This window comes from Mirounga angustirostris, unplaced genomic scaffold (assembly GCF_029215605.1).
Source record: "Mirounga angustirostris isolate CCGP_5_RB_7025 unplaced genomic scaffold, mMirAng1.0.hap1 SCAF_13, whole genome shotgun sequence".
NCBI lineage: Eukaryota > Metazoa > Chordata > Mammalia > Carnivora > Phocidae > Mirounga > Mirounga angustirostris.
This window is the reverse complement of record NW_026991721.1, coordinates 99,112,014-99,133,957: the sequence shown is the minus strand read 5'-3', so window position 1 is coordinate 99,133,957 and position 21,944 is coordinate 99,112,014. Positions and strand designations below refer to the sequence as shown.

The 21,944-nt window shown below is 42.0% G+C and overlaps 1 protein-coding gene across 1 annotated transcript; it reads left to right on the top strand.

The window, feature by feature from the left end:
• Positions 1-1,701: 1,701 nt before the first annotated feature.
• On the top strand, positions 1,702-20,244 carry NNMT (nicotinamide N-methyltransferase). Its single transcript, XM_045894991.3, has 3 exons — positions 1,702-2,352; positions 3,126-3,333; positions 19,775-20,244. The coding sequence occupies exons 1-3, from the start codon at positions 2,199-2,201 to the stop codon at positions 20,205-20,207; spliced, it is 795 nt and encodes a 264-aa protein (XP_045750947.2). The 5' UTR covers positions 1,702-2,198; the 3' UTR covers positions 20,208-20,244.
• Positions 20,245-21,944: the final 1,700 nt, after the last annotated feature.

The following is a 21,944-nucleotide window of genomic DNA, read 5'->3' as shown; positions in this document are numbered from 1 at the left end:
AGAGAGGCAGAGGGAGAAGTAGGCTCCCCACTGTGCAGGGAGCCAGATGCAGGGCTCAATCCCAGGACCCTGGGATCATGACCTGAGCTGAAGGGAGTGGCATGCTTTCTTGCTTAACCATCTGAACCACCCAGGCGCCCCTGTTCTGGTCACTTCTTGAGGTCTTCATTCTCTTGTGAAGCCTCCCATGTACATGTAAAATATTAATAAAATTCACATGCATTTCTCCTATTAATCTGTCTCATGTCAGTTTAATTCTTAAGTCCAGCCAGAGACCCAAAGATGGGAAAGGAGAATTTTTTTCCTCTTCTATGTTATTATCATCCCAATTTTATGTGCCAAACCTGAGGCTTCCAGATCTCAAAAGTTAGTTTTTCTAACCGCCATTGTCATATGAATTGTTGGTGGCAAATCAGGATGGCAATTTTTGTCTTTTGACTTTGAGTTCTGGATGCTTCCTGCTGGAGATACTCCACTACCCAGGTAGTTGGGAGAAGCAGGGTCTGTCAGCCATGGTGCCTCCGAGCCACTCACAATGACACCTTGTATTGATTCCACATCCTTCCCGTCTGTGACTTGACTTTTGAAGGTCCAACTGTTGCAGTAATCTGAGATGATTTGTCTGTTCCATCTAAGTCCCTGTGATGGGCAGTCTCACTACCACACAGATCTCTTTTACTACCCCAACATTTACTGGGAAGTCTCAATGACCCAGACTGGACCAGGCAGATTCTCTAAGGAACTGGATTCAGACCATGCACACCCAGTTGGCCAGCTGCGAGGAGATGGGTTAGAAGATTCTGTAAGGTCAGGTGCAGAGACCAGCATTGGGAATGTTCTGAATGGAGCCACGTGTAGTGGATGAGTAAGAGAAGCCAGTTTGCAGAGAATCAAGGCCCCTAGCCCTCCAAAGAGAGACAAAAAGAAAGAGAAAAGGAGGAAGAGAAAGAGAGGGAGAGAGAGAGAAATTAGTTGCCTAATGAATTTCTGGTTCATGAGACCCAGTTAGATACCCTGCAGTGTGTTTCCACTATATTCTCCTATTAATAATTCCTTTTTCACTTGAACGTCTTTGGGTGAGTTTCTCTGGTTTGTAGCCAGATGGGCCCTTGCTAAGTCATCACCCGTGGCATATAGGGTACTCAACTGTGATTGCGTTTGCTGCAATATGACAATAGTCAACTAATCAACCAGTGTTTAGAACACTTCCTAGGTAGGTGTGATAGGCAGAGGGCTGAGCCATAGTCCTTGATCTAAAAATGGTTTTGTGTATCATTCACGTGAAAGCTAGGTTTGGGAAGTAAGATTGACACAGACAAAACCAGGAACAAATGCATGACATGACAAAATCAAGGGTTTGGCTGGGTGAGCTAATTCTAAGGGCAATGTGAGTCCAGACAAGGGAATATAAGGATTTCTTAAGGGAAGTAAAGCACTTAAATTTCATCTTGAAAGGACCGTCAGGAATTGAATGGATTGAAATGAGTGGGGAGGCTTGGGGAAGAGGTGGTTGCCAAATGGGGAGGACTGGCAGCTACTGGGGAGCTGCGGATGCACAGGGAGGGGAGTGAGGGGCGTGCAGAGCACGAGGAGAGGGTTACAGGAATGTGGCTTGCCCAGACATTGGAGGAAGCCTCATCCAGGTTTTTAAAATTGCTCCTTTACCCTCTCATTTGCTATTCCTTCTTTAGCCAATGTTCCTTAGCCCTAAAGACATTTCCTAATCCTCTTCTTTCCTCTCTTTCTTCATGACTGTCAAAAATTTAAACCATTCTTTGTGGGTCTCTTTTGGATGAATCATTACAAGAAGAATGATGGTGCCCTGGGGAAATGACCCACCGCTCTAAACTTAGTGGTTCTTCTATGAGTTAAATGATTTCCCGGACGAGCTCAGATGATTCCTCCAGCACTTGAACTTCACCCCTTGGCTGAGAATTGCATGCAGCTCGTGGCCCTCCCCTTACCACACGCACATTTCCTAGGCACTCTTGCCCAAAAGTTTCATCACCTCCTAGAGCAGCCAAAACATTCTTGGTGTATTTCTGTTAGTGTTTAACCAAATGTCGGTCCCTAAGGGGTGGGTTGAACTAACAGAAGAAAGATTGAAGCCTGAGACTTAAAAAGACAGTTTTTGCAGGGTGACTCCCTGGGTTCTGGAGGAGAGGGAGGGAGGGTAGTGGACACAGGAGCGAGCCACGATGGAACCTAGCTTCACCTCCAAGGACACTTACCTGAGACATTTTAACCCTCGGGATTACCTAGAAAAATATTACAACTTTGGGTCCAGACACTCTGCGGAAAATGAAATTCTCAGGCATCTTCTGAAAAATCTTTTCAAGATATTCTGCCTGGGTAAGTTCATGTGTTATCTGTGTGTCTCCCCGGCAAAATGTGAGACATACAGATGGAGTCTCAGGGCATGGCTGGGTTCGTGAGTAGTCATTGCTAAGTGATAGTCCTTTTGGCATTACTCATTCATTTAAAGAGAATGAAAACCAATGTTTTTTTTTGGTATCGACATTTTACAATTTACAGTGTTTTTATATGCATGATCTAATTTGGGTGTGCAAAGGGAAACGAGAAGGCAGGAGTTCTGTCCTTGATTTCACATCAATTTGCTAGGTGACCAGAGCCAACCATTTAACCATGATGGGCCACTTAAGAAGTGAAGATTCTAGTACTTACTCTGTTTCTAACTCAAAAGAATGTTGTGAATGTTCATGAAATAAAAAGACCTCCCAACATATGAAGAATTGGATGCTTTTTGGAGAGAGACAACTTAAAAAAATTTTAAAAACAAATTTAACTTTCCCCAGAAGTATTCCTTAATAGTTTTTACATTTTCTGTGTAGCAGTCTTTCTGGATCAGGGGTCTGGACACCAGATGTACATCTTTTCTTCCTTCTCCTACACCTAAAAATATCCCAGCAGCATGCCTCCAGCCAGGATTGGGGAATGGAAAATGCAAAGATGTTAAAAAAAGATTTTGAGGGATGAGGAGTGAGTAGAGAGATGGTCTGTTTTGGGGGCTCTCTCACACAGTTCCAGCGAAGATCGTGCGTATCAGCTCTGGCTGCCATCATATGATGCCTGATCCCCTTTCCTTGTTGCCTCCTCTAAACCAGATGGCGTGAAGGGGGACCTCCTCATCGACATTGGCTCTGGCCCCACCATCTACCAGCTTCTCTCTGCTTGTGAATCCTTCAAGGAGATCATTGCCACTGATTACACAGACCAGAACCTGCAGGAGCTGCAAAAGTGGCTGAAGAAGGAACCAGGGGCCTTTGACTGGTCCCCAGTGGTGACCTACGTGTGCGAGCTTGAAGGGAACAGGTAGAGAAACCAGGGTCTGCTTCCCGGCTTTCTGACGGTACCCGAGTGACGGTTCATTTTTCTGAACCAAGAATTATCCATAGTGCCCAAGTTAAAAAACAAAGGGAACAGAGAGAGCCCAGAGAGAAATCCAGATGGAGAATAAGGAGAGAGAGAGAACGAGCCAGAGGGGAGTGGGAGTGTGTGCATGCACGTGCGTGTACCAGAAAAGCAGAACGTGCGTGAAGACACAGGAGAATTGAAGAGATGGCCACTGAGCCAAGAGGAGACAAAACCTTCCCAGGACAGTGTGGGGGTGCAGCGTGCAGGTCTGGTACCATGGGACAATGACACAGGACAAGGTCAGGGAAGAGGTGAACCCGGCTCCTTACCAGCAGCTTTGGGGTGTCAGGGCTTGCCCTCCAGAGCCATCCTCCATCCCAGTGCACGGGACTCTGCCACGAGGGAGCTAATGCTGACATCATCAGACACAACAAAAAGCTGACTAGGTTTTCGAACTGGGATTAGCAGCATAAAGGAATTATCTGTAAAGAATTTGTTACTCCCCATCCACAAAAGTCAGAGCTTGACATAGTCACAACTAATGACCAACAGCTTAGCCTACCCCGTCTACGGGTCAGTTTATGCAAATGAGTCTTGTTTAAATGATTAATTTCTCTCCACACGAGAACTGGTCAATAACCTACTAGCCAGAGGTGTCCCGTTCTGCATTTCGCTTTGTCTTTCTCTTGTCCTGATGTGCCTCCATCCTCTGGCGATTGCCCTGTGATGGCTCAGCCCAGTCCTGCTGTCCCTCCAGCAGCCGGAAGGCTCTGCTGCTATGCATGTTGCCGAGGCCCCACAGACTCCTTTGCAAACTGCATCAAAAGACCACTTCAAGATTCCTCTTCCGATCCTGCTGGCCCTGTCTGCTACTTCTTATATGCTCAGTTATTTCTACCTTTCTGTCTTTTTCTACCCCCTGCTCTTACTGATTTTTTTTTTTTTTTTTGGTGCATTTTCTCTTTCTCCACCCTCTTGCCCATGGTTTATTTTTTACATAACCCTTCCCCATTCCACTTCTTCCTGGGTTTGCACCCCCACCTTTGCTCATATACTTTGCTCATATACTAATCTGTATGGTACAGCATCCTCTGTCTTTCCTTGTCTTGTTGCTCACAATGGGAAAGCATACCTGTTTTTTTAAAGATTTATTTATTTTAGAGACAGAGAGAGAGAGAGAGCACGCGGGATGAGGGGCAGAGGGAGAGGGAGAGAGAAACTTAAGCAGAGTCACATTGAGCATGGAGCCCGATGCGGGGCTCGATCTCCAGACCCTGAGATCAGGACCTAAGCCGAAGGTAGATGCTTAACCGACTGAGCCACCCAGGTGCCCCCAAAGCATACCTATTCTTAATGAACATATCCCATGCTTTGGTCAGGAAAGGGCTCTGACTTCCCAGCAAGACAACCCCCTTCAAGAAACAAGTGCTGACACTTTTTGGCTCTTGGTTAAAGGAACTAGCATGAGCATGTATGATGTGCCACATAGTCCTAGCTACTAGGATAGACTGTTGGACAAGAAGAGGAAACCTCGAGTCTCCTAGACCTCGTATCAGGGAAGGCAGGCGCATGTCAGATCACTTAGGGCTTTGAGGCCAGGCTAACAATCCTGTACTTCAAGTGTGATGAGAAGGCATTAGAGGTGTAACTGGGAAAGTGATGTGACCCCATTTACATTTACGAAGATCTCTTTAGCTGTTGTGTGGAGAATGGATTGGAGGGTTTAGAGGAGAATGAGAGATGCAGAAAGGAGACACTTTAATCCAGGTAAGAGATGATGGTGGCTGGGACCAGTGGATTTGTTGGTGATAGAGAGAGGAAGATGATTTTAAGATGAATTGTTGAGATAGGCTGGATAAAAGTTTGGTAATGATTTGTCTTGGGGAATGATGACAGGGAAGTCTCAGGGATGATGCCCATGTTTCTCAACTTGAACAACAGGAGGAGTGAAGTAATATTCCAGAATCCCAGAGGCAAATGTAAAATCATGTGATCTTAACATGTCCCTAAGGAGTATGTCTACCTCCATACTCTTCTTCTGGAGTGATGGTCAATTCATTTTTCTATATGTGCACTTAAATTTGATTCTCATCGCTTCACCAAATGTGCTTATTCATGAGTCAGATTCTCTTCTGAAACTAACTCTAAAGCCTGCTTCTATTTTTTTTTTTTAGATTTTTTTAATTTATTTGTTTTGATAGAGAGACAGCGAGAGAGGGAATACAGCAGGCCTGCTTCTATTTCTTTAACCCCTTCATTCTCTTTTCATGGTCTGCTGAATTCTAGCTTAGTTGGAGTATTCTAAACTTCATATTTGTTTTCTTACATGTTGTTGCTACACTGTCTTATTGATAGTCAATGTGGGTTGTCCGATGTAAGTTATCAAGGTGACTCATTGTTTATACAATTCCTTATAATATAGTATGAACAAATAGGAATTTCATATTTTGTTTCCCGATTAATGTTTTTGCTGTATGCGGAGTCACTAAACTTCCACTGGGTTTATGCTGGTCTTTCATCCCTTTTACAAGGAAAAGTAAGTCTTGAAATCAGATAGTGTAAATTCTCCTCCAACTTTGTTATTTTTCAAAATTCTTCTGGCAATTTTAGTGTCATATATATATGACTTTATATATGTATATATATAATATATATATTATATATAATTATATTTTAGTAAAATAATATAATATATATTATATATTAAACATATAATATATTTAATTTATATATTATATATAATACATTTAATATATAGTATATTTAATTTAATATATTTAATTGGAGTATAATTAACATACAGCATTATATTAGTTTCATGTATACAATATAAAGATTCAACAATTCTATACATTACTGAGTGCTCATCATACGTGTGCTCTCAATCCCCTTCACCTGTTTCCCCCATCCCCCCTCCCGCCTCCCCTCTGGCAACCACCAGTTTGTTCTTTGTATTTAAGAGTCTGTTTCTTTTATTTGTCTCTTTTTTTCTTTCTTTGTTTTGTTTCTTTTTTTTTTTTTAAGATTTTATTTATTTATTTGACAGAGACAGAGACAGCGAGAGCAGGAACACAAGCAGGGGGAGTGGGAGAGGGAGAAGCAGGCTTCCTGCTGAGCCAGGAGCCCGATGCGGGACTCGATCCCAGGACCCTGGGATCATGACCTGAGCCGAAGGCAGTCACTTAACCAACTGAGCCACCCAGGCGCCCCTTTGTTTTGTTTCTTAAATTCCACATATGAGTGAAATCATCTGGTATTTGTTTTCTCTGTTTGACTTACTTGACTTAGCATTATACGTTCTAGGTCCACCCATGTTGTTGCAAATGGAAAGATCACATTTTTATGGCTGAGCAATATATACATCACATCATTATCTGTTCATCCACTGATGGACACTTGGGTTGCTTCTCTATCTTGGCTATTGTAAATAATGGTGTAATACACATGGGGGAGCCTATATCTTTTCAAATTAGTGTTTTGTTTTCTTTGGGTAAATACCCAGTAGTGGAATTACTGGATCATATGGTAACTCAACTGTAATTTTTTGAGGTACCTCCATACTGTTTGTGGCTGCACCAACAGTGCATGAGGGTTCCTTTCTCTCCACATCCTTGCCAACACTTGTTATTTCTTATCTTTTTTATTTTAGCCATTCTGACAGGTATGAGGTGATATCTTATTGTGGTTTTGATTTGCATTTCCCTGATGATTAGTGATATTGAGCATGTGGTTCATGTGTCTGTTGGCCATTTGTATATCATCTTTGGAAAAATATCTATTCGGGTCCTCTGACCATTTTAATTGGATTGTTTCTTTGGTGTGGGGTTGTATAAGCTCTTTATATGTTTTGGTTATTAACCCCTTATCAGATACGTCATTTGCAAATAACTTCTCCCATTCGGTAGGCTGCCTTGTCTTGTTGATGGTTTCCTTCACTGTGTAAAAGCTTTTTTATTGTCATTATATTTCGATATAAATTTTAGAATAAACTGGGGTGCCTGGGTGGCTCAGTCACTTAAGCGGTTAAGTATCTGCCTTGGGCTCAGGTCATGATCCCAGGGTCCTGGGGTTGAGCCCCCTCCTCAGTAGGCAGTCTGCTTTTCCCTCTGTCTGCCCCTCCCCCGCTTGTGTGCGCACATGCTCTCTAATAAAATAAGTAAAATCTTTAAATTTTAGAATAAACTTGTCAATTTCTTTCAAAAAAGGCTGCTGAGACTTTGATAGTGATCTTTCAATTTACAAATCAGTTCAAGAGAATGGACATATAGAATCTGCAGTCCATAAACATGATCTATCTCTGTATTTATTTAGGACTTCTTTAGTTTCTCTCAGTAATGTTTTGTAGTTCTCATATTTTGTATATATTTTGTTAAATTTTTCCTGTGTTTTATTTTTTAATGTTATTGTTAATTTTATTTTTAATTTCAAATTTTAAAAATTTGCTAGTATATAGAAATATAATTGATTTTTATATACTGACTTTGTGTCCTGTAACCTTGTTGACTTCACTAATTAAGTTTAATAGTGCTTTTTGTAGATTCCGTAGGTTTTTCTATGTACACTCTTATATCATCTGCAAATAAAAATAGTTTTACTTCTTCTATTCCAACTATAGGCCTTTTATTTATTTTTCTGGCCTTATTACTCTGGCTAGGACTTCCCTAACAATGCTGAATAGAAAAGATGAGAGTAGACATATGTGCCCTTTTCTATATTATAAGAAAAAATGTCCAACGATTCATTGTTAAGTATATTCACTATAGATTTTTCAGATATTCTTTGTCAGACAAAATTTCTTTATATTTTTAGTTTCTGGGGAGTTCTAAATCAAATGTTGAATTTTGTTGATTTTTTTGGAATTAATTGAGATGGTCATATGACTTTTCTCCTTTATTCTGAAAATGTGAATTATATTGGAAGATTTTTGAATGTTTAAATCTAACTGGCATACACCCATTGGCTAAAGCAGTATCCTTTTTATGTATGACTGCATGTGATTTGCTAATATCTTGTTAGGGATTTTTGCATCTACATATATGAGGGATATTGAGCTATAATTTTTTTTTCTTATAATATGCTTAGCAGATTTTGATATCAGCATGATGCTGGATTCATATAACAAGTTGAGAATGTTTCTTCTTCCTCTATTTTTTGAAAGTGTTTGTGTATTATTAGTATTATTTCTTCCCTTTTTTTTTTAAGATTTTATTTATTTCTTTGAGAGAGACAGAGAGAGAGCACAAGCAGGGAGAGGGGCAGAGGGAGAAGCAGGCTCCCTGCTGAGCAAGGAGACTGACCTGGGGCTTGAGATCATGACTGGAGCCGAAGTCGGACGCTTAACTGACTGAGCCACCCAGGCACCCCAGTATTATTTCTTCCTTAAATGATTGATAGAATTCACCAGTGAAGCTACCTGTACCTGAAGTTTTTTTTCATGTGTGTGAAATTTTTAAAATTCACAATAGTAGTTTTTATTGGCTATTTGGATTTTCCATTTCTTCTTTGTTTTGATAAGTAGTATTTTTCAAGGAATTTATCTTACTCATCTTAGTTGTCAATTTTATTGTCATAGATTTTTTAAACAATGTATCTTTATTACTCTGTTAGTAATCTTCCTTCTTTCATTCTTTTTTTTTTTTTTTTAAGATTTTATTTATTTATTTGACAGAGAGAGACACAGAGAGAGAGACAACACAAGCAGGGTGAGTGGAAGAGGGAGAAGCAGGCTTCCCGTGGAGCAGGGAGCCCGATGCGGGGCTCGATCCCAGGACCCTGGGACCATGACCTGAGCCGAAGGCAGACGCTTAACGACTGAGCCACCCAGGCACCCCTTTCTTTCATTCTTGATATTGGCAATTTGTCTTTTAAAAAATATCTTCATCAAACTTGTTAGAGATTGACCAATTTTATTAATCTTTTTGAAGGACCAACTTTTGGTTTTGTTGATTTTTTTCTATTGTCTGTCCATTTTCAATTGTGTTGATTTCTGCTCTTATTTTTCTTATTTTCTCTCTTCCATTTACTTTAGTTTTTATATGCTCTTCTTTTTCTTGCTTCTGAAGATAGAAGCTTAGATAATTGATTTCACACATCTCTTTCTTCTAACTTAGCCCTTTAAAGCCATAAATTTCCTTTAGAATTGTTTCAATTGCATCTCATGATTTTTGATATGTCATATTTTTATTATTATCCACTTCAGCATATTTTCTTAATTTTTAAAAAGATTTGTATATTTATTATTTGAGAGAGAGAGCATGCACAGGGGGCGGGGATGGGCAGAGAGAGAGAAGATAGAGAATCTCAAACTCCCCTCTGAGCATGGAATCCAACCCACAACCCTGAGATCATAACCTGAGCTGAAATCAAGAGTCAGACACTTAATTGACTGAGACACCCAGGTGCCTCACTTCAACATATTTTCTAATTTCCTTTGTGATTTCTTCTTTGACCTGAATTATTTAGGATTGTGTTGCTTAATTTCCAAAAATTTCAGGATTTTCTAGATATTGTTATTGGTTTCTATTTAAATTTTACTGTAGTCAGAGATTGATTTTATAGTCACCATATGGTCTACTTTGGTTAACAATCTATGTGCTTTCTACATTGAGAAGAATGTATATCATCCTGTTGTAGGTGTGGTTTCTATAAATATCAATTAAGTCAGGTAGATTGATAGTATTTTTCAAATTTTCTACATGATTTTTTGCTTATCAATTACTGATAGAAAGGCATTAAAATATCAAACTATGATTGTGGATTTATCTCTTGTTCCCCATCATTCTGTCAACATTTGCTTCATACATTTTGAAGCTTTGTTACTACCTGCATATATTTTTAGGATTATTTTGTCTTCTTGATTTAGTGACCATTTTATCATTAAGAAACATCTCCCTTTACTGCCAGTAATGCATTTTGTCTTGAAGTCTACTTTGATATTAATATGGCCACATCAGCCTTCTTATGCTTGGTGTTTGCATGGAGTGGTAGATAGCCTCAAAGATGGCTCCCAATAATCTTCACCTCAAATATTCATCTCTTGTTTAATTGCCTTCCTTGGGTGTCCATTTGATTTAGTGACTAGATTCTAACATGCACAATGCAGCAGAGTACTGGGACATCAATCCTGAGATTAGCTTACAAAAATACTATGGCTTCCTTATTGGGTGTTCCCTCTCACTCGCTTGTCTGGAGTGAGCTTGGAAGCAAATTTCCCCCCACTTGTACCTGCAGGTGAGACTGAAGACATGGCCAACACTGTACCTCATGAGGGACCTTGCATCAGAGGTACTCAGCTAATCTGTGCCCAGATATCTGACCCACAGAAACTAGGAAATAAGTGTCATTTTAAATCGCTAAGTTTTAGAGTAATTTATAATGCAGCAATAACTAATAGACATGGTATATCTTTTTCACCCTTTTGTTTTCAGCCTATGTGTGTTTTTATACTTAAAATGTTTTTCTTGCAAGTAGAATGTAGTAGGTCTTGCTTTTCAATCCAACGTGATGATTTCTGCCTTTTAACTGGATTCTTTAGTTTACTTATATTTAATGTAATTACTGATAATGTATGATTGAGTCTAAATCAGTCATCTTGGTATATATTTTCTACTTGTCCCATCTGTTTTATTTTTCACTTATGCCTTTGTTCCCACTTCTCTTTGGTGTAATAATGTTTGGTATTCCATTAGTATAAGTATAAAGATTTTTAGTATTCCTTTTTATCCTCTCTGTTGACTCTGATCTTTTCTATTGACCCCTTTTGTATTTTGTGTGAGTATATATATGTGTGTGCATGTGTAATTTTTCTAGAAATTTCAGTATGTATTTTTAACATATCTATTACCTCATGAGCAATGTAGGATATTACAATAGTGTAATTCCTTTAACCCACTCTTGCCTTATGCACTTGTCATATATTTTACTTCATATATACTATAACATTATAATACACTGTTATTATTTTTGCTTTAAAAAGTTAGTAGTGCTTTTATTTTTTATTGCTTTTTTAATTGTGGTTAAAAAACATACCATAAAATTTAGCATCTGAACTATTTTTAAGTATATAGTTCAGTAGTTTTAAGTATATTCATATTAGTCAATAGTATTTTAAACAAACATATATAAAGTCCTTTATATTTATCTGCATATCTGTCCTCTCTAGTATTCCTCATTCATTTTTGCAGATCTAGACTTCTTTCTGGCATCACTTCCTTCATCTGAAGAACTTCTTTTAGTATTTCTTAAAATGTAGGTATGCTGGAGACAAATTCTCTCATCTTACCAATGTCAGGTAAGAATCAGTAATTTTTTTCTTCCTCATAATATGAGGAACTTAACAATTTTTGATACCCAAAGTCCTTCTGTCATCTCTCTCCCCAGTGTTTCTTGTTAAAATTGGAGATTTTAGGGATGCCTGCGTGGCTCAGTAGGTTAAGCATCTGCCTTTGGCTCAGGTCATTATGCTAGAGTCCTGGGATAGAGCCCCATGTTGGGCTCTCTGCTCAGTGGGGAGACTGCTTCTCTCTCTCCCTCTGCTCCTCCCCCCATTTGTGTGCTTGCTTGTGCATGCGCTCTCTCTCTGTATCAAATAAACAAATAAAATCTTTTTTAAAAATTGGAGATTTTAAATCCAAATATTGTAATTTAATGCATCATTTTCATATTTTCTTTCAAGATCAGTTTGGACATTTGCTTTCAGTTTGTAATCATATTTGCAATTATGTGAACATTTTAATTTTATGTTCATTTTATCTGATTTTTCTAGTTGTTTAGTTTTTAATTCTGATTCATCTTTTGGTCCACTGAACAGGTCTTCAAAATAATGTTTTCAAGAAGAACACACAAGTGACATTTTCTAAGCCCGTGTATATTGGAAACATGTTTTTGTTGCCTTTACATGTGAACAACACCATAAAATTGTTTACTATTGCCTAAATATTTCTCTATTTCTGCCCCCGCTCACTGGCATTTGGTAAGAAGTTGAGAGGCTACTTTCATATGCCATTTTAACCTATAAACCCCTTACTTAGAATTTTATGCTAGCTGTAGTCTTCAAACTGAAGATAATGTTCCTAAAAATAAATGTAATTTCAATCCTCTTTTTTTTTCTTCTATCGACTAGGTGATTCCACAGAATGAAACTGGTATTAACTAGGGAAACAAACAAACCAACCCTGTAGCTATGACGATTTGGGCAATATCCAAAATTATTGTATAACTAAGGAATTCCTCAGGATTTATAGAATTTCAGGGAAAGTTTATAAAAGAGTTTTTCAGTCAATCAGACAATATACCTTTCTGAGGTCCAAATCATGTCAAAAAGGCTTTTAGAACTTTCTTCTCAATTTCCCTGGCTATCACAAGCCTTTCCATCTCATTCAGAAATGAACCCTTAAAAGCTAGCAAGATACTAAAAACATTGCTGCTTATCTCATGCCAGAGTCATTAGCTTGTAACAATTGGCTCCTGAGAAACTGTCCTTTCCCAATCACTGTTTGAGTAAGCAACTGTATTTTTTGGCAGTAAAATTCTGCATTCTCATGCTTATCCTTATGCTAGATCCTGTGGCTTCAGCTATTTTGAGAATGATAGTGATCCCATTCAACTTATGTCTTTCTTGCATCTTCAAGTGCCTCTATCAGCCCATAACCTATTTCCTTTGAGGTTATTTTTTCTTTATCTGAAGCTCTTTCTTGTGCTGCCAAAGACAATTTGAGCCATCTCCTGTTCCTTGGCCTTTGCTGTGGACGCATACATTTAGATACCACTCATTTTTAAAACTATCCAAGAAGTTGTAAGGCATTGGTACCAAATTCTGGCTTCACATTATTTATTTATCAAGTCAGAGAGTCACATGCTAAAATATAAATTATGACTCCAGCACGAGACAAGGAAAATGAGCGTTTACCTTAAGAAGTCCTAGAAACGGAGCTGATGAACCTCTGGGTTCCTGGAAATTGCAGCCCATGCCCTGCCTTGTGGTCCTCAGACTAAGCAGCTTCCATGTCACCTGGGAGCCTATTAAAGAATACAGGCTCTCAGGCCCCGCTCCCAACCTACAGAACAAGAGAATCTGCATTTTAATGAGATCTGCAGGCGATGGTATGCATTTTACAGTTTGAGAAATACTGGTGTCTAGAACAGAGCTTCCCAGCAGATATACCAGGAGGTGCTGGTGAGTGGGAATGAGTTACAGGTATGCTCTGCAAGTTCTCCTCAGTCCTCAGGGCCGCCAGGAGGGTTCTGGGGAAGCTGGAGCCCCTCCCCCCACCATGCCTCTACAGAGAGCAGCTCTTCCACCTACCTCCACATGCCTGACAGAAGGAAGCTTGAGCACCTGTAGAGGTGAAGTAAATGCTCTCTGTACAAAGATTCTCATGTCTATTAAAAAAAAATGTTTGCCTGTTGCCCAAAATAGACACACTTGGGCCACATATGTCCCACAGAGCTATTGAACTTCCTCTACCCTGAAGCATCTCTATATTTTCATGTCTTGTAAAAGATTGATATCCCTTCTCAACTTCGAGATCTTGATGGTCATGGTGCCATGTGATACCTAGGAAAAGTTTCTCCCTTTTAAAAGCATGCCTTTCTCTTAGATGTTCTCCCTGCATTCTCTCTCTGGGAAAATGCACAGGGCAGGCTGAGGAAATTTCACCTGGCCATTTCCTTCAAATTGTAAGCATTTCTACCCGTGTGTCCGAATGTGCCCCAAATAGAGCTATGATCTTCCCAAATTTGCTCCATTTGCTCTCATCTCCCTGGGTGTTGCCATCATCTAATTACTTGAACAAGCCAGAAGCCGAGAAGCCAAACTTGCCTCCTCCCTCTCAGTCATGTTCTGTGAGCATGCACCAAGCTCTGTCCATTTTACTTCTGAGTTTCTCTCAAACCAGTATATGTCTTCCAATATTTTCTATCCAGTCTATTTTCCTGGTTCAAGCCACCATCCTCTCCCTCCTAACTCTCCTTCCACCTCCACTCTTGTCCCAAAAGGATCACCTCAAAATGTAGATCCGATTGCACTACTCTGTTCCTTAGCACCACCCCTCCATATCTTCCCATGAACAGGACAAAAAGGATAAAAAGCAAAATTCTTAACATGGTCCCCAAAGATCTGTCTAGTCTGGCACCTGCTGACCCCTATCACCTCCCTTTTCAACCATGCTCTGCTTTGTTTTCTGAGATCCAGCCTCATCAGCCTTCCCTCCTCTTTCCACCCACCACATGGCCTTTGCATGTGCTGTTTCCATTTACTGGGATATCCTCCTCCCCTCCCTACTCTCCATGGCCCTAGTGAACTCTCGTTTATTCTGTCCCTGCTTACCTGACTCCATTGTGGAGAAGCTTTCCTTGATACTTCAGACCAACTCTAGCTTCCAACATTCCTTTGTTGGCGCCATGTCCCTCTCCTTCCTAGTGTTTATCACAGTATTAATTTGTCACTTTTGTGGATGATCGTTGGATTAATTCTTTCTCCCCTATCATTGTAATCCCCACAACGATAGGATCTGTTTCTTGTTTGTTCTCTCTTGGGTCCCCATTGCCCAGTACTCTTCCTGCCACATCACAGAGGTTCAAAAAAAAATTGTAAAATAAATAACTGCATGCCTTTTGCTTCCCAGCCTCTCCCACCTGAAATGTCTGTTTTTCACCTGATTCACTGTGGCCTGTACCAAAGGCTTACTAATGATTATTCCTGGCTCGTACAGTTCTTACTTTGGTATCCAAGCTTATGTAGCATTTTATATCCTTCACACATTTTGCTGGTTCTCCCTCAAGAGGGCCTGCTGGAACCTCTGGGGACGGGGCTTTGCGGAGTGAGTGTCATTGAAAGATCTCATCCAGGGCCTTCTGGTCCACCAGCTGCCTTGCAGCCAGAGGGCAGGAGGACCCTCCTCTGAACCTCAGAGTAATTTCTTGGGGTGTGGGAATATACTCTCACCAAGCACTCTTCTCAGGAGCCCTACTCTGTATCCCCTCCCTCCCCAGCACCCTCAGGCTTCATGGACTGCATATTTACAGAGGAAATAGCTGCCCTTTTTTACGTGTGTTGGAAAGAGCAGATCTTCAGACCTAGAGAAACACTCACACTGCTGTCAGCTTCCTGTGGAACCGCCTAACACCTTTCTGGGGCGTGTTGATTCCCTACCCTTTGAGCTGAAGGCCAGTCCATTACCCTGGGCGTGTGAACAGTGCAGCGCTCAGAAGCCCTGAGATGGCATCTTGGCAGAGCTACCTGGGCCACTGAGTCCCCCAGTGTCGGCTGTGTACCCAGGGACAGGCAGGTCTCCACGGCAGTGGGTGTTTCCAGCCAAGGTCCCTCTCAAATTGGCACATTCTCCATGAGCTTTCTAGACTTTGCAGTTTGTCTTGCTGTTTGGGAACAATTTCCATCATCAACTGACTGGCAAGGACTAGTTCTGGGGTAACGCGTGTCTTTCGAATAGCTTAACACACAATAGGGCACAGAGATCCAACGTGCTTCTGACGTCATCACTTAAATATACAATCCCGTGGTGTTCCCAATGTAGAGGATCATCTTGAAACATGTCCAAAAACACACCCTAGTTTTCACTCCTTGGGCTTTTTCTCTACCTTTGGCTATCCATATGTGCTGATAGGTTATTTGAATTTTTCTATTCTAGATTAATTTACCATTCAAATCTGTGTTTCACAGACTTCCATAATGTTGAATTGTTATTTTTTATTCTTAAAATGTTCAGTCAAATCATCCACGTTCTAGGAGGCTGAGTGGCAGCTTTGTAACTGATTTCCCTGCTTTTAGAATCCCTGTTTGCCCAGGATTGAGACATGGGATTTTCAATGGGAAAACCGGGAAAGTCCAGACCAATCAGGACAAACTTGTCACCCTACTACCATTTTACCCTTGATAGGAGAGTAGGTAGACCCAACCAAAGGTAATTATCATTCCCTGTCTCTCCTGCTTTCTTGGCTGGTAGGAATTTCCTGAAGCCAATACCTTGCTAAGCTACTTCTCTTTCTCTCCTTAGTATAAACAGCTTTCCCAAGATAAAATTAACATCACATGTGATTCACTCATTTAAAGTGTGCCATTGGATAGTTCTTAGGATATTCATGTAGTTGTGCAATCTTCACCCCAGTTCTGGAACATTTTCATAACTTCCCAAACAAACCCTGTACCCGCTGACAGTCAGTCCCATTTCCCGGATCCCCTCCCTGTTGGCAACCATTGGTCTGCCCCTGGTCTTTGTAGCTTTGCCTTTTCTGGACATTTCATGTAAATGGAATCATACAATATGTGGCCTTTTGTTTCTGGTTTCTTTTACTTAGCATCCTGTTTTCAAGGTTCTTCCATGTTGTAGCATGAATCAGCACTTCATTCCTTTATATGACTGACTATGATTCCATTGCATGGGTATACCACACTTTATTTATTTCTTCATAGGTTGATGGACATTTGGGTGGTCTCCATCTTTTGGCTATGATGAATAATGTTGCTATAATTACGTGCAATTTTTTGTGTGGGCATATGTGTTCATTTCTCTTGGAATTCCTGGGTCATGCAGTAACTCTATGATGAACCTTCTTTTTTTTCTTCTTTTTTTTAAATTTTATTTTATTATGTTATGTTAGCCACCATACATTACACCATTAGTTTTTGATGTAGTGTTCCATGATTCATTGTTTGTGCATAACCCCAGTGCTCCATGCAGAATGTACCCTCTTTAATACCCATCACCAGGCTAACCCATTCTCCCACCCCCCCTCCCCTCTAGAACCCTCAGTTTGTTTTTCAGAGTCCATCATCTCTCATGGTTTGTCTCCCCCTCTGATTTCCCCCCCTTCATTCTTCCCCTGCTGCTTTTTTTTTTTTCTTAACATATATTGCATTATTTGTTTCAGAGGTACAGATCTGTGATTCAACAGTCTTGCACAATTCACAGCGCTCACCATAGCACATACCCTCCCCAGTGTCTATCATCCAGCCACCCCATCCCTCCCACCCCCCACCACTCCAGCAACCCTCTGTTTCCTGAGATTAAGAGTCTCTTATGGTTTGTCTCCCTCTCTGGTTTCATCTTGTTTCATTTTTTCCTCCCTTCCCCTATGATCTTCTGTCTTGTTTCTCAAATTCCTCATATCAGTGAGATCATATGATACTTGTCTTTCTTTGATTGACTTATTTCGCTTAGCATAATACCCTCTAGTTCCATCCATGTCATTGCAAATGGCAAGATCTCAGGGTTTTTTGATGGCTGCATAATATTCCATTGTATATATATACCACATCTTCTTTATCCATTCATCTGTTGATGGACATCTTGGCTCTTTCTATAGTTTGGCTATTGTGGACATTGCTGCTATAAACATTGGGGTGCATGTACCCATCAGATCACTACATTTGTTATAATGAATCTTCTAAGGAACTTCCACCAGACTGTTTTCCAAAGTAGCTAGACCATTTTATATTCTCCCCGATAGTGTGAGGAGGTTTCCATTTCTCCATGTCCTTGCCAACACTTGTGATTGTCTGGTTTTTTTTACTATAGCCGTCCTAGTGGATGTGAAGTGGTATCTCATTGTTTAATTTGCATTTCTCTGATGGCCAAAAATGTTGAGAATTTTTTTCATATGCTTATTGCTAAACCTCTTAAGTGGAAAATTATAATGAAAAGGATGTTTATAAATAGCTGATTTTGCACTGGGCTTAAGATTTTTTCTTAAAGATTTTATTTATTTATTTGACAGAGAGAGAGAGCAAGCACTAGCAGGGGGAGCGGCAGGCAGAGGGAGAGGGAGAAGCAGGCTCCCCGCTGAGTAAGGAGCCCAATGTGGGACTCGATCCCAGGACCCCGGGATCATGATCTGAGCCCAAGGCAGATGCTTAACTGACTGAGCCACCCAGGCGCCCCTGGGTTTAAAATTTTAACTAAATATTGAAATAGGATGTTCACAACTGATTGCTGTTATCTTAAATCATTCTATGTGGAGGTACATTTCCAAGTTTTATTTAAACCATTGACTTTTCCTCGTGACCAGAAGTGGTCCCAGGGTAAGTCCCTCTCTCATCTGCTCTGATGTTGGGCCATCCTCTGTTGGGCCATTCTCTTCATCAAGCCTTGCTGCCTGAGAGGCTGTCTTCTTCTGGAGCCAATGGACTGTGTGTTGCCTGAATGTAGGCTTGGATTGGCACCCCTGGTGTTCTCTCTGTTGACCGACTTCCTCAAAGCTCTGGATATCCAGTCATCACTCCTATTATTTGGGCTCTGTGGCCTTCTGGGCACTTTAAACACTTGTTCTTGCTTTTCTCTTGGCTCTCTGATTTTCTGTTACTGCTTTCTCCTTGTCTCTTTCTCCAGTTTCTCCTGTGCACTCTATATGCTCATTTAATTTTGCTCATCCGTCAGCTTGTTCCTTCATGCCTCTGCTAACAAAAAGATCCAAGGCACTCTATTCCATCTCCTGCCCTTGCCTTCTCTGCCTCTTTTACAAGCTGGTTTCCTCTCAGGAAACCCCACTGATTTGGTAGAAAAGGATAGTATTCTGAGCAAGACTACCGAGAAAATGATCCCCTTGAGAAAACACGCTCTCTATCTGGAATATGTTTTGGGGTTCAAGAATGGCAAGTAGTGGTTTTCTTCTTTCCTAGAGGGGCCCTGGCCATGGTTGTGTTGTGGTTACCCACCATTTCTGTAAATGTCTATGGATGACCCCACTCACTCCCCCAGCCTGATCAGCAGCTACACAGAAATACTGTTTCCCCATTTTAAAAGATTTTATTTATTTATTTGACAGAGAGAGAGACACAGCGAGAGAAGGAACACAAGCATGGGGAGTGGCAGAGGGAGAAGCAGGCTCTCCACTGATCAGGGAGCCCAGTGCGGGGCTCAATCCCAGGACCCTGGGATCATGACCTGAGCTGAAGGCAGACGCTTAATGACTGAGCCACCCAGGTGCCCCTGTTTCCACATTTTAAAGCCATTATTGCCTGATATGTATCGGTCAAGTGGCTGCTATGTTGTAGTTTGGCAGAGGAGACAAGTGTAATAATTAATAAACAAATAAGTAGTAGTAGTTGTAGTAGTAGTAGTAATAATAACAAAAAATGAGCCAGGCACTATTCTAAGCAGTGGAGGAAGAATAATTCCAGTCCATGGGAGAAGCGGGCAGTAAGTACTTTCATCATCATTTTCGCGTTATTACCTACTTCATAAGGAGATTTAGCCCAGCACAGGGTAACATAGTCACATTCATATGCTGAAAGGGTCCTCTGTGTCTCCTTTCTCCATTTTTCCAACAGGCATGTCCCCAGGGACACTTGGGACGACCCGCCATTTTCAGCCCTGACCAAAGAGACCTGGGGTTTTCATGAGTACAGCGTGGCAAGTGGTGTTTGTCGGTTTGTGTATTTCAGAGCCAAGGCGCTGGAGAAGGAGGAGAAGTTGCGGCGCGTGGTCAGGCGGGTCCTGAAGTGCGACGTGACTCAGAGCCGGCCGCTGGGCACCGTGTCCGTGCCCCTGGCCGACTGTCTGCTCAGCACGCTGTGCCTGGACGCCGCCTGCCCAGACCTCCCTGCCTACTGCGCAGCCCTCAGGAACCTCGGCAGCCTGCTAAAGCCGGGGGGCTTCCTGGTGGTGGTGGACGCCCTGAAGAGCAGCTACTACATGATTGGGGAGCGGAGGTTCTCCAGCCTCTGCCTGGGCCAGGAGGCAATAGAGGCTGCCGTGAGGGAGGCTGGCTACTCTGTTGAGTGGTTTGAGGTGATCTGTCAAAGTTATCCCTCCACCATGTGTGACAACGAAGGGCTTTTCGCCCTGGTGGGGCGGAAGCTGAGCAAATCTGTATGACCCTTTGTGGTTGCAATTAAAGCAATTCCTCTCTCTGGCCCAGTTAACTTTGGTCCTTTGTTCTAACTGCCACGGTCACTGTGCTGAGTTGAGTCTAATGCCTCATGCAGGACAGGGTGGGTGCAGTCAGTCAGTGGAGGAACAACTGGGTGACCAGCGACTCTGTGCTTCCCATGTGGGCTACGGGGACTCAAAGATGAGCAACCGGGACATCCAGTCTTCGCTACCCATGATTAGAAAAGAAGACCCCCTTTTCCTTAAGCACCCCTAGTTCTGGCAGCTCACGCCCCCACACACCTACAGAGCAGTGTCTGCGGTGATGAGCTCTCTTTCCTACGGGGCCCGCTGCTTCCTTCTCTCGGGAACATGCTTCTCCTGTTCCTCAACAATTGCCTTCTCCGGGGACCCCATCCTCTGCTGGGGCCCACTGGCACCACCACCACGTCTGAGGATCAGAGAACAGGTGTCCCCTTTGCTCCTGGGTCCCAAGTGTGGGGCAGGTCCTTCTCTTATTTCCTTTAACACACTAGGCCAAGGCTGTGACTTCTACCTGAAGAGAAGTTTAGGAGTTAGCAAGAGAGGTAACAGGCACTATCTCACAGCTGCTATTAGAAGCAGGTATCTTCAGAGCTCACATCCTTAGAGGGTTCTGGAAGGTAGTCTTTTTTTTTTTTTTTAAGATTTTATTTATTTGAGAGAGAGAGAGAGCACCAGCTGGGGGGGAGGGGCAGAGGGAGAGGGAGAAGCAGATTTACCGCTGAGCAGGGAGCCTGACACAGGGCCAGATCCCAGGACCCCAAGATCAGGACCCGAGCCGAAGCCAGATGCTTGACCGACTGAGCCACCCAGGCACCCCTGGAAGGTAGCCTTTTGGCATAGCTCTTGGACAAGCATCTATTTGGAGTTAGGCTTACCTGCCCATGGCATGTCTACCTTCCCTGGTTCCCAGGCCCTATCGCCATGATGCTCTAAAACAGAGGTGGACAAACTATGGCCCATGAGCCAAACCCAGCTTGCTGCCTGTCTTGTGAGGTTTTACTGGGACGCAGCCATGGCCGATCATGCGTGTGTTGTCTGTGGCTGTTTGCGCACTGTAATGGCAGAGTTGAGTAATTGTGACAGCAACCGTCGGTATGGCCCGCAAAGCCTAAAATATCTGTTACCTGGATATTTACAGAAGAAGCTTGTCTACCCCTTCCCTAGAGAGAGGATTGTCCTCGTCCGCCAGGTCTGAGGCCCGTCTCTCCAGTCTGTTTCTCCTCCCAAGATTTCCCTCTCCCCAGGATTACTGACAGAGGACATTGCTGCTTCCCACAGGGAGATTCCTGCCTTCCCCCTACCGCCACCCCCCCACGCCCTGACAATCATATCAGTGCCCGAGGGTCTATTATCGCACATGTTTGTTCATTTGGTTGTATAGGACCATCATGTTACAACACAGTATCCGTCCATTTTCAGGATGTTTTCAATTGTTCCATCTCCTCGGACATTCACGTTACAATTTCTAGAGATTCCATCCTAAAGGACACTAACAGGCCAGTCCAGGCTGGATGGAGAAAGCCAAGTCCAACTCTGTTCCTAGGAGCAGGTGGGGATGACCAGGCCTGTGCCTCCCTTCTGCAGAAAACTGCTCTTGGGAAGAGCTCACTTGACTCCCCAGGAGCCACCAAGACCACCAAGAAGCAACCAAGTTTGTGGAGATAGGGCTCTCTTAAACCCAAGTGCCATTTACCCAAA

What these genes read in the sequence shown, in the direction of transcription:
- NNMT (XM_045894991.3), top strand. Translation starts at nt 2,199, where the DNA reads ATGGAACCTAGCTTCACCTCCAAGGACACTTACCTGAGACATTTTAAC. An exon ending in TTTCAAGATATTCTGCCTGG is followed by an intron (nt 2,353 to 3,125) that starts GTAAGTTCATGT and finishes CCTCTAAACCAG; the next exon opens with ATGGCGTGAAGGGGGACCTC. An exon ending in TGCGAGCTTGAAGGGAACAG is followed by an intron (nt 3,334 to 19,774) that starts GTAGAGAAACCA and finishes TGTGTATTTCAG; the next exon opens with AGCCAAGGCGCTGGAGAAGG.